The following is a 13,012-nucleotide window of genomic DNA, read 5'->3' as shown; positions in this document are numbered from 1 at the left end:
TGTGTGTTCCATGCGGCCTAATAATCAGCATGAACTTTTTTTTAATTGTCAACATTGCCAACAGTTGTCGTTGCATGTAAAGTTGATCATTTGCAAATTGGAGGAATCGGTTAACAGCGAATTTCATCAGCATGATCTACTTAAAAGGCTGGAAACGTGTTGTAATCTTTGTGAGGGAAACTGTCAATCTTATGCCTTAAAAGCAAGTTTGAAATCAGAATATAGCAAGATTTAGTTGAAAACGATGGCCTGTGCCAACAAACCATACAAAAAGTATGACTTCATGAATAATATGAATTAAAGGAGATGGAACACATGTTTTGTTTGTTGGATGCTATTTGCAAATTGGAAAGCAAACAATTAAAAGAACGAAAAAACGTTTTTTTGTTTTAATCTTTTTTAAGATTGTTAAATTTGAATAAAAATTTGTGCAATCTAATATCTTTTTTGTTGTAGACATTAACGATGTGAATTGTGGAGCGAAAACAACTGCTCTGCTATGTAATAATTTGGTTGGTGGATACAACTGCACATGTAAAAGTGGGTTCAATACAAGTAACGGAGGAATAGAATCTCTTTCCGATCAGTGTCTGGGTAATATAAGCGATTATTTTTCTAAGTTCTTTTTGGTTGTCAGTTTTGTTTTTGAACGCTATTGCATTTTTATGATATGATAGCTTCTGTTTCAATATGTTACTTTGCAACTAATAAGTTTTTTTTTATGCTTATAGATATTAATGAATGTGTTTTGTCAAACGAAAACAACTGCTCAGTTAATGCAATATGTAACAATGTGGTTGGTGGGTACAACTGCACATGTAAAAGTGGTTGCAATACGAGTAACGGTGGAATCGAGTTGCTCACAGACCAATGCCTCGGTAATAAAATATGTACGCAGTAAACACATTTATTTGAGTTCAATGAAACCAACGAAAAAAATACTAAAAAAGTACAAAAGTTTTGTACAAACATTCATATAAATAAAACAGTTTGAATAGTAAAAGACAAAAAAGAAAAGATATCTTGTTGCAATAAATTCAGTGTGAACAATTAACAAATGCATCAAATAATTATCTTAGTTTTTCAACTGAGCAGAAATTTTGATGCTTTTATATATGAGCATCTTTTTTTCATAACAGTATTGTCGATTAAAAATGACCTTTTTTTTCTTCATGTTTTAATGTTTTTACTATGTCGTATAGTTTTTCATTACTTACATAGTGTTTGTTACTGAGCGAAATATGAGCACATTGTCACAAGACCATATAATTTGACTTTTAATGCTGATATGCTTTGTTGAATGCTTTATAATTTGTTAGACGTCGAATGAATGTTTATTTAGGTTACTAGCTATTTTAGCATTAGGTATAAAAATGTATGACCAGTTAATTGTTTGTATAGTTTCATTTAAATATTGCATAAATAAAAGAGCCCATTAAATGCAATATCTACACATCATTTTCACTCGATGAATTTTCATCATTCGAAAATATCATTGTTGAAAGTTGTGTTTTTCAAACTGGTTTGTTTTATTGAATTTTGTTGTTTGTTTTCTCTAGAAATGATGTTATTTCTTACTAAATACATTTTTTCTTGTTTGTAACTATTTGTAGACGTCAATGAATGTGACTTGTCCGACAATAACAACTGCTCAGTTAATGCAACCTGTAACAATTTTGTTGGTGGATACAACTGCACGTGTAAAAGTGGTTTCAACACAACTAATGGCGGAGTTGAGTTGCTCTCAAATCAATGTCTAGGTAATGTAGCTTTTAAAAAAAACGGGTGGCCCATTTGTTGAAACTAATATTGTGTTTTTGTGATATGCTAACTTCTGTTTTAATAAGTCTAACAAAGAATGATGCGATGAAATATTTTTGTGTGTTTTTCATGCGGCCTAATAATCAGCATGAACTTTTTTTTTCAATTGTCTCAAAACATTGCCAACAGTTGTCGTTGCATGAAAGTCTATTATTTGCAAATTGGAGGAATCGGTTAACAGCGAATTTCATCAGCATGATCTACTTAAAAAGGCTGGAAACGTGTTGTAATCTTTGTGAGGCAAACGGTCAAATCTTATGCCTTGAAAGGTCGGAAATCAGCATAATATAGCAAGATTTAGTTGAAAACGATGGCCTGTGCCAACAAACCATACAAAAAGTATGACTTCATGAATAATATGAATTAAGGAGATGAACAACATGTTTTGTTTGTTCTATGCTATTTGCAAATTGGAAAGCAAACAATTAAAAGAACGAAAAAACGTTTTTTTGTTTTAATCTTTTTTAAGATTGTTAAATTTGAATAAAAATTTGTGTGCAATCTAATATCTTTTTTGGTTGTAGACATTAACGAATGTGAATTGTGGTAGCGAAAACAACTGCTCTGCTAATGCCATATGTAATAATTTGGTTGGTGGATATACGGACACTAAAAAGTGGGTTCAATACAAGTAACGGAGGAATAGAATCTCTTTCCGATCAGTGTCTGGGTAATATAAGCGATTATTTTTCTAAGTTCTTTTTGGTTGTCAGTTTTGTTTTTGAACGCTATTGCATTTTTATGATATGATAGCTTCTGTTTCATAATATGTTACTTTGCAACTAATAAGTTTTTTTTTATGCTTATAGATATTAATCAATGTGTTTTGTCAAACCAAAACAACTGCTCAGTTAATGCAATATGTAACAATGTGGTCTGTGGGTACAACTGCACATGTAAAAGTGGTTTCAGAATTAAGTAACGGTGGAATCGAGTTGTCACAGACCAATGCCTCGGTAATAAAATATGTACGCAGTAAACACATTTATTTGAGTTCAATGAAACCAACGGAAAACATCAAAAAAGTACAAAAGTTTTGTACAAACATTCATATAAATAAAACAGTTTGAATAGTAAAAGACAAAAAAGAAAAGATATCTTGTTGCAAGAAATTCAGTGTGAACAATTAACAAATGCATCAAATAATTATCTTAGTTTTTCAACTCAGCAGAAATTTTGATGCTTTTATATATGAGCATCTTTTTTTTCATAACAGTATTGTCGATTAAAAATGACCTTTTTTTTCTTCATGTTTTAATGTTTTTCACTATGTCGTATAGTTTTTCATTACTTACAGAGCGTTTGTTACTGAGCGAGATATGAGCAGATTGTCACAAGACCAGTATAATTTGAGTTTTTCGTTAATGCTGATATGCTTTGTTGAATGCTTTATAATTTGTTAGACGTCGAATGAATGTTTATTTAGGTTACTAGCTATTTTAGCATTAGGTATAAAAATGTATGACCAGTTAATTGTTTGTATAGTTTCATTTAAATATTGCATAAATAAAGAGCCCGTATTAAATGCAATATCTACACATCATTTTCACTTCATGAATTTCTTCATCATTCGAAAATATCATTGTTGAAAGTTGTGTTTTTCAAACTGGTTTGTTTTATTGAATTTTGTTGTTTGTTTTCTCTAGAAATCTATGTTATTCTACTAAATACATTTTTTCTTGTTTGTAACGATTTGTAGACGTCAATGAATGTGACTTGTCCAGAACAACTGCTGAGTTAATGCAACCTGTAACAATTTTGTTGGTGGATACAACTGCACGTGTAAAAGTGGTTTCAACACAACTAATGGCGGAGTTGAGTTGCTCTCAAATCAATGTCTAGGTAAATAAGCTTTTAAAAAAAACGGGATATGGTTATTTTTGTTGAAACTAATATTGTGTTTTTGTGATATGCTAACTTCTGTTTTAATAAGTCTAACAAAGAATGATGCGATGAAAACATTTTTGTGTGTTCCATGCGGCCTAATAATCAGCATGAACTTTTTTTTCAATTGTCTCAAAACATTGCCAACAGTTGTCGTTGCATGAAAGTTGATCATTTGCAAATTGGAGGAATCGGTTAACAGCGAATTTCATCAGCATGATCTACTTAAAAGGCTGGAAACGTGTTGTAATCTTTGTGAGGCAAACTGTCAATCTTATGCCTTAAAAGCAAGTTTGAAATCAGCATAATATAGCAAGATATTGAGTTGAAAACGATGGCCTGTGCCAACAAACCATACAAAAAGTATGACTTCATGAATAATATGAATTAAAGGAGATGGTAACATGTTTTGTTTGTTCTATGCTATTTGCAAATTGGAAAGCAAACAATTAAAGAACGAAAAAACGTTTTTTTGTTTTAATCTTTTTTAAGATTGTTAAATTTGAATAAAAATTGTGCAATCTAATATCTTTTTTGGTTGTAGACATTAACGAATGTGAATTGTGGAGCGAAAACAACTGCTCTGCTAATGCCATATGTAATAATTTGGTTGGTGGATACAACTGCACATGTAAAAGTGGGTTCAATACAAGTAACGGAGGAATAGAAGATTTTTCCGATCAGTGTCTGGGTAATATAAGCGATTATTTTTCTAAGTTCTTTTTGGTTGTCAGTTTTGTTTTTGAACGCTATTGCATTTTTATGATATGATAGCTTCTGTTTCAATATGTTACTTTGCAACTAATAAGTTTTTTTTTATGCTTATAGATATTAATGAATGTGTTTTGTCAAACGAAAATACTTGCTCAGTTAATGCAAATATGTAACAATGTGGTTGGTGGGTACAACTGCACATGTAAAAGTGGTTTCAATACGAGTAACGGTGGAATCGAGTTGCTCACAGAACTATGTGCCCTTTGTAATAAAATATGTACGCAGTAAACACATTTATTTGAGTTCAATGAAACTAACGAAAAAAATACTAAAAAAGTACAAAAGTTTTGTACAAACATTCATATAAATAAAACAAGTTCCAATAATAAAATAAAGCAAAAATTGCTCAAATTCAGTGTGAAGAATTAACAAATGCATCAAATAATTATCTTAGTTTTTCAACTGAGCAGAAATTTTGATGCTTTTATATGAGCATCTTTTTTTTATAACAGTATTGTCGATTAAAAATGACCTTTTTTTTCTTCATGTTTTAATGTTTTTCACTATATGTCGTATAGTTTTTCATTACTTACAGAGCGTTTGTTACTGAGCGAGATATGAGCACATTGTCACAAGACCATATAATTGAGCTTTTGATGCTGATATGCTTTGTTGAAATGCTTTATAATTTGTTAGACGTCGAATGAATGTTTATTTAGGTTACTAGCTATTTTAGCATTAGGTATAAAAATGTATGACCAGTTAATTGTTTGTAATATAGTTTCACGAAATATTGCATAAATAAAGAGCCCGTATTAATGTACGTACACATCATTTTCATCTTCATGAATTTCATCATTCGAAAATATCATTGTTGAAAGTTGTGTTTTTCAAACTGGTTTGTTTTATTGAATTTTGTTGTTTGTTTTCTCTAGGTTAATGTTATTTCTTACTAAATACATTTTTTCTTGTTTGTAACGATTTGTAGACGTCAATGAATGTGACTTGTCCAGCATAACAACTGCTCAGTTAATGCAACCTGTAACAATTTTGTTGGTGGGATACAACTGCACGTGTAACAGAAGTGGTTTCAACACAACTAATGGCGGAGTTGAGTTGCTCTCAAATCAATGTCTAGGTAATGTAGCTTTTAAAAAAAACGGGATATGGTTATTTTTGTTGAAACTAATATTGTGTTTTCTTATACCTTAACTTCTGTTTTAATGAATAAAAGAATGATGCGATGAAAACATTTTTGTGTGTTCCATGCGGCCTAATAATCAGCATGAACTTTTTTTTTCAATTGTCTCAAAACATTGCCAACAGTTGTCGTTGCATGAAAGTTGATCATTTGCAAATTGGAGGAATCGGTTAACAGCGAATTTTCATCAGCATGATCTGCTTAAAAGGCTGAAACGTGTTGTAATCTTTGTGAGGCAAACTGTCAATCTTATGCCTTAAAAGCAAGTTTCTAATCAGCATAATATAGCAAGATTTAGTTGAAAACTATGGCCTGTGCCAACAAACCATACAAAAATGTTGGTACTTCATGAATAATATGAATTAAAGGAGATGGAACACATGTTTTGTTTGTTGATGCTATTTGCAAATTGGAAAGCAAACAATTAAAAGAACGAAAACGTTTTTTGTTTTAATCTTTTTTAAGATTGTTAAATTTGAATAAAATTTGTGCAATCTATCTTTTTTGGTTGTAGACATTAACGAATGTGAATTGTGGGAACTGAAAAAGACTGCTTGCTAATGCCATATGTAATAATTTGGTTGGTGGATACAACTGCACATGTAAAAGTGGTTTTAATACAAGTAACGGAGGAATAAGCATCCTTTCCAATCAGTGTCTGGGTAGATATAAGCGATTATTTTTCTAAGTTCTTTTTGGTTGTCAGTTTTGTTTTTGAAACGCTATTGCATTTTTATGATATGATAGCTTCTGTTTCAATATGTTACTTTGCAACTAATAAGTTTTTTTTTATGCTTATAGATATTAATGAATGTGTTTTGTCAAACGAAAACAACTGCTCAGTTAATGCAATATGTAACAATGTGGTTGGTGGGTACAACTGCACATGTAAAAGTGGTTTCAATACGAGTAACGCTGGAATCGAGTTGCTCCACAGACCAATGCCTCGGTAATAAAATATGTACGCAGTAAACACATTTATTTGAGTTCAATGAAACCAACGAAAAAAATACTAAAAAAGTACAAAAGTTTTGTACAAACATTCATATAAATAAAACAGTTTGATAGTAAAAGACAAAAAAGAAAAGATATCTTGTTGCAATAAATTCAGTGTGAACAATTAACAAATGCATCAAATAATTATCTTAGTTTTTCAACTGAGCAGAAATTTTGATGCTTTTATATATGAGCATCTTTTTTTTCATAACAGTATTGTCGATTAAAAATGACCTTTTTTTTCTTCATGTTTTAATGTTTTTCACTATGTCGTATAGTTTTTCATTACTTGCAGAGCGTTCTGTTACTAGTGAAGATATGAGCACATTGTCACAGTACCATATAATTTGAGTTTTTCGTTAATGCTGATATGCTTTGTTGAATGCTTTATAATTTGTTAAGACTTCTAAATTAATGTTTATTTAGGTTACTAGCTATTTTAGGCATTAGGTATAAAAATGTATGACCAGTTAATTGTTTGTATAGTTTCATTTAAATATTGCATAAATAAAGAGCCCGTATTAAATGCAATATCTACACATCATTTTCACTCGATGAATTTTCATCATTCGAAATATCATTGTTGAAAGTTGTGTTTTTCAAACTGGTTTGTTTTATTGAATTTTGTTGTTTGTTTTCTCTAGAAATGATGTTATTTCTTACTAAATACATTTTTTCTTGTTTGTAACGATTTGTAGACGTCAATGAATGTGACTTGTCCGACAATAACAACTGCTCAGTTAATGCAACCTGTAACAATTTTGTTGGTGGATACAACTGCACGTGTAAAAGTGGTTTCAACACAACTAATGGCGGAGTTGAGTTGCTCTCAAATCAATGTCTAGGTAATGTAGCTTTTAAAAAAAACGGGATATGGTTATTTTTGTTGAAACTAATATTGTGTTTTTGTGATATGCTAACTTCTGTTTTAATAAGTCTTAACAAAGAATGATGCGATGAAAACATTTTTTGTGTGTTCCATGCGGCCTAATAATCAGCATGAACTTTTTTTTCAATTGTCTCAAAACATTGCCAACAATTGTCCTTGCATGAAAGTTGATCATTTGCAAATTGGAGGAATCGGTTAACAGCGAATTTCATCAGCATGATCTACTTAAAAAAGGCTGGAAACGTGTTGTAATCTTTGTGAGGCAAACTGTCAATCTTATGCCTTAAGAGCAAGTTTGAAATCAGCATAATATAGCAAGATTTAGTTCAAAACCATGGCTGTGCCAACAAACCATACAAAAAGTATGACTTCATGAATAATATCAATTAAAGGAGATGGAACACATGTTCTGTTTGTTCTATGCTATTTGCAAATTGGAAAGCAAACAATTAAAAGAACGAAAAACGTTTTTTTGTTGTCCCGAGATTGTTAAATTTGAATAAAAATTTGTGCAATCTAATATCTTTTTGTAGACATTAACGAATGTGAATTGTGGAGCGAAAACAACTCTGCTCTGCTAATGCCATATGTAATAATTTGGTTGGTGGATACAACTGCACTTGTAAAAGAGGGTTCAATACAAGTAACGGAGGAATAGAATCTCTTTCCGATCAGTGTCTGGGTAATATAAGCGATGATTTTTATAAGTTCTTTTTCTTTGTCAGTTTTGTTTTTGAACGCTATTGCATTTTTATGATATGATAACTTCTGTTTCAATATGTTACTTTGCAACTAATAAGTTTTTTTTTATGCTTATAGATATTAATGAATGTGTTTTGTCAAACGAAAACAACTGCTCAGTTAATGCAATATATGTAACAATGTGGTTGGTGGGTATACTGACATGTAAGTGGTTCAATACGAGTAACGGTGGAATCGAGTTGCTCACAGACCAATGCCTCGGTAATAAAATATGTACGCAGTAAACACATTTATTTGAGTTCAATGAAACCAACGAAAAAAATACTAAAAAAGTACAAAAGTTTTGTACAAACATTCATATAAATAAAACAGTTTAATAGTAAAGACAAAAAGAAAAAGATATCTTGTTGCAATAAATTCAGTGTGAACAATTAACAAATGCATCAAATAATTATCTTAGTTTTTCAACTGAGCAGAAATTTTGTATGCTTTTATATATGAGCATCTTTTTTTTCATAACAGTATTGTCGATTAAAAATTAAATTTTTTCTTCATGTTTTATGTTTTTCACTATGTCGTATAGTTTTTCATTACTTACAGAGCGTTTGTTACTGAGCGAGATATGAGCACATTGTCACAAGACCATATAATTTGAGTTTTTCGTTAATGCTGATATGCTTTGTTGAATGCTTTATAATTTGTTAGACGTCGAATGAATGTTTATTTAGGTTACTAGCTATTTTAGCATTAAGGATAAAAATGTATGACCAGTTAATTGTTTGTATAGTTTCATTTAAATATTGCATAAATAAAGAGCCCGTATTAAATGCAATATCTACACATCATTTTACGATGAATTTTCATCATTGAAAATATCATTGTCTGAAAGTTGTGTTTTTCAAACTGGTTTGTTTTATTGAATTTTGTTGTTTGTTTTCTCTAGAAATGATGTTATTTCTTACTAAATACATTTTTTCTTGTTTGTAACGATTTGTAGACGCCGATGAATGTGACTTGTCCAACAATAACAACTGCTCAGTTAATGAACCTGTAACAATTTGTTGGTGGATACAACTGACGTGAGAAGTTAACCGACACAACTAATGGCGGAGTTGAGTTGCTCTCAAATCAATGTCTAGGTAATGTAGCTTTTAAAAATGGATATGGTTATTTTTGTTGAAATGATATTGTGTTTTTGTGATATGCTAACTTCTGTTTTAATAAGTCTAACAAAGAATGATGCGATGAAAACATTTTTTGTGTGTTCCATGCGGCCTAATAATCAGCATGAACTTTTTTTTCAATTGTCTCAAAACATTGCCAACAGTTGTCGTTGCATGAAAGTTGATCATTTGCAAATTGGAGGGAATCGGTTAACAGCGAATTTCATCAGCATGATCTACTTAAAAGGCTGGAAACGTGTTGTAATCTTTGTGAGGCAAACTGTCAATCTTATGAAATAAGTTTGAAATCAGCATAATATAGCAAGATTTAGTTGAAAACGATGGCCTGTGCCAACAAACGATAAAAAGTATGACTTCATGAATAATATGAATTAAAGGAGATGGAACACATGTTTTGTTTGTTTTATGCCATTCTGGAATAAAGCAAACAATTAAAAGAACGAAAAAACGTTTTTTTGTTTTAATCTTTTTTAAGATTGTTAAATTTGAATAAAAATTTGTGCAATCTAATATCTTTTTTGGTTGTAGACATTAACGAATGTGAATTGTGGAGCGAAAACAACTGCTCTGCTAATGCCATATGTAATAATTTGGTTGGTGGATACAACTGCACATGTAAAAGTGGGTTCAATACAAGTAACGGAGGAATAGAATCTCTTTCCAATCAGTGTCTGGGTAATATAAGCAATTATTTTTCTAAGTTCTTTTTGGTTGTCAGTTTTGTTTTTGAACGCTATTGCATTTTTATGATATGATAGCTTCTGTTTCAATATGTTACTTTGCAACTAATAAGTTTTTTTTTATGCTTATAGATATTAATCTATGTCTTGTTAAACGAAAACAATCTGCTCAGTTAATGCAATATGTAACAATGTGGTTGGTGGGTACAACTGCACATGTAAAAGTGGTTTCAATACGAGTAACGTGGAATCGAGTTGCTCACAGACCAATGCCTCGGTAATAAAATATGTACGCAGTAAACACATTTATTTGAGTTCAATGAAACCAACGAAAAAAATACTAAAAAAGTACAAAAGTTTTGTACAAACATTGATATAAATAAAACAGTTTGAATAGTAAAAGACAAAAAAGAAAAGATATCTTGTTGCAATAAATTCAGTGTGAACAATTAACAAATGCATCAAATAATTATCTTAGTTTTTCAACTGAGCAGAAATTTTGATGCTTTTATATATGAGCATCTTTTTTTTCATAACAGTATTGTCGATTAAAAATGACCTTTTTTTTCTTCATGTTTTAATGTTTTTCACTATGTCGTATAGTTTTTCATTACTTACAGAGCGTTTGTTACTGAGCGAGATATGAGCACATTGTCACAAGACCATATAATTTGAGTTTTTAGTTAAATGCCATATGGTTTGTTGAATGCTTTATAATTTGTTAGACGTCGAATGAATGTTTATTTAGGTTACTAGCTATTTTAGCATTAGGTATAAAAATGTATGACCAGTTAATTGTTTGTATAGTTTCATTTAAATATTGCATAAATAAAGAGCCCGTATTAAATGCAATATCTACACATCATTTTCACTCGATGAATTTTCATCATTCGAAAATATCATTGTTGAAAGTTGTGTTTTTCAAACTGGTTTGTTTTATTCAATTTTTGTTGTTTGTTTTCTCTAGAAATGATGTTATTTCTTACTAAATACATTTTTTCTTGTTTGTAACGATTTGTAGACGTCAATGAATGTGACTTGTCCGACAATAACAACTGCTGAGTTAATGCAACCTGTAACAATTTTGTTGGTGGATACAACTGCACGTGTAAAAGTGGTTTCAACACAACTAATGGCGGAGTTGAGTTGCTCTCAAATCAATGTCTAGGTAATGTAGCTTTTAAAAAAAACGGGATATGGTTATTTTTGTTGAAACTAATATTGTGTTTTTGTGATATGCTAATTTTCTGTTTTAATAAGTCTAACAAAGAATGATGCGATGAAAACATTTTTTGTGTGTTCCATGCGGCCTAATAATCAGCATGAACTTTTTTTTCAATTGTCTCAGAAACATTGCCAACAGTTGTCGTTGCATGAAAGTTGATCATTTGCAAATTGGAGGAATCGGTTAACAGCGAATTTATCAGCATGATCTACTTAAAGGCTGGAAACGTGTTGTAATCTTTGTGAGGCAAACTGTCAATCTTATGCCTTAATAAGTTTGAAATCAGCATAATATAGCAAGATTTAGTTGAAAACGATGGCCTGTGCCAACAAACCATACAAAAAGTATGACTTCATGAATAATATGAATTAAAGGAGATGGAACACATGTTTTGTTTGTTCTATGCTATTTGCAAATTGGAAAGCAAACAATTAAAAGAACGAAAAAACGTTTTTTTGTTTTATCTTTTGAAGATTGTTAAAATTGAATAAAAATTTGTGCAATCTAATATCTTTTTTGGTTGTAGACATTAACGAATGTGAATTGTGGAGCGAAAACAACTGCTCTGCTAATGCCATATGTAATAATTTGGTTGGTGGATACAACTGCACATGTAAAAGTGGGTTCAATACAAGTAACGGAGGAATAGAATCTCTTTCCGATCAGTGTCTGGGTAATATAAGCGATTATTTTTCTAAGTTCTTTTTGGTTGCTAGTTTTGTTTTTGAACGCTATTGCATTTTTATGATATGATAGCTTCTGTTTCAATATGTTACTTTGCAACTAATAAGTTTTTTTTATGCTTATAGATATTAATGAATGTGTTTTGTCAAACGAAACAACTGCTCAGTTAATGCAATATGTGTAACAATGTGGTTGGTGGGGTACAACTGCACATGTAAAAGTGGTTTCAATACGAGTAACGGTGGAATCGAGTTGCTCACAGACCAATGCCTCGGTAATAAAATATGTACGCAGTAAACACATTTATTTGAGTTCAATGAAACCAACGAAAAAAATACTAAAAAATAATAAAAGTTTTGTACAAACATTCATATAAATAAAACAGTTTGAATAGTAAAAAGACAAAAAAAGAAAAGATATCTTGTTGCAATAAATTCAGTGTGAACAATTAACAAATGCATCAAATAATTATCTTAGTTTTTCAACTGAGCAGAAATTTTGATGCTTTTATATATGAGCATCTTTTTTTTCATAACAGTATTGTCGATTAAAAATGACCTTTTTTTCTTCATGTTTTAATGTTTTTCACTATGTCGTATAGTTTTTCATTACTTACAGAGCGTTTGTTACTGAGCGAGATATGAGCACATTGTCACAAGACCATATAATTTGAGTTTTTCGTTAATGCTGATATGCTTTGTTGAATGCTTTATAATTTGTTAGACGTCGAATGAATGTTTATTTAGGTTACTAGCTATTTTAGCATTAGGTATAAAAATGTATGACCAGTTAATTGTTTGTATAGTTTCATTTAAATATTGCATAAATAAATAGCCGTATTAAATGCAATATCTACACATCATTTTCACTCGATGAATTTTCATCATTCGGAAAATATCATTGTTGAAAGTTGTGTTTTTCAAACTGGTTTGTTTTATTTGATTTGTTGTTTGTTTTCTCTTAGTAAATGATGTTATTTCTTACTAAATACATTTTTTCTTGTTTGGCTCATTTGTAGACGTCAATGAATGT

General features: G+C 30.5%; 1 protein-coding gene across 1 annotated transcript in view; it reads left to right on the top strand.

Moving 5' to 3' along the window:
- Positions 1 to 13,012, top strand: part of LOC105845966 (fibrillin-2) — a 72,355-nt gene that overhangs the window by 13,237 nt on the left and 46,106 nt on the right. Inside the window, exons 23-33 of the mRNA XM_065786674.1 lie at positions 1,614 to 1,760; positions 4,250 to 4,434; positions 4,534 to 4,684; positions 5,408 to 5,557; positions 6,422 to 6,508; positions 7,315 to 7,461; positions 9,920 to 10,066; positions 10,204 to 10,348; positions 10,906 to 11,000; positions 11,823 to 11,969; positions 12,106 to 12,158. Coding sequence (XP_065642746.1) covers positions 1,614 to 1,760; positions 4,250 to 4,434; positions 4,534 to 4,684; positions 5,408 to 5,557; positions 6,422 to 6,508; positions 7,315 to 7,461; positions 9,920 to 10,066; positions 10,204 to 10,348; positions 10,906 to 11,000; positions 11,823 to 11,969; positions 12,106 to 12,158 — 1,454 coding nt within the window. The remainder of the gene's footprint in view (positions 1 to 1,613; positions 1,761 to 4,249; positions 4,435 to 4,533; positions 4,685 to 5,407; positions 5,558 to 6,421; positions 6,509 to 7,314; positions 7,462 to 9,919; positions 10,067 to 10,203; positions 10,349 to 10,905; positions 11,001 to 11,822; positions 11,970 to 12,105; positions 12,159 to 13,012) is intronic.

Source organism: Hydra vulgaris, chromosome 01 (assembly GCF_038396675.1).
Source record: "Hydra vulgaris chromosome 01, alternate assembly HydraT2T_AEP".
Lineage (NCBI taxonomy): Eukaryota > Metazoa > Cnidaria > Hydrozoa > Anthoathecata > Hydridae > Hydra > Hydra vulgaris.
Note: the sequence above shows the minus strand (reverse complement) of the source record. Positions and strands in the feature narration are given on the sequence as shown.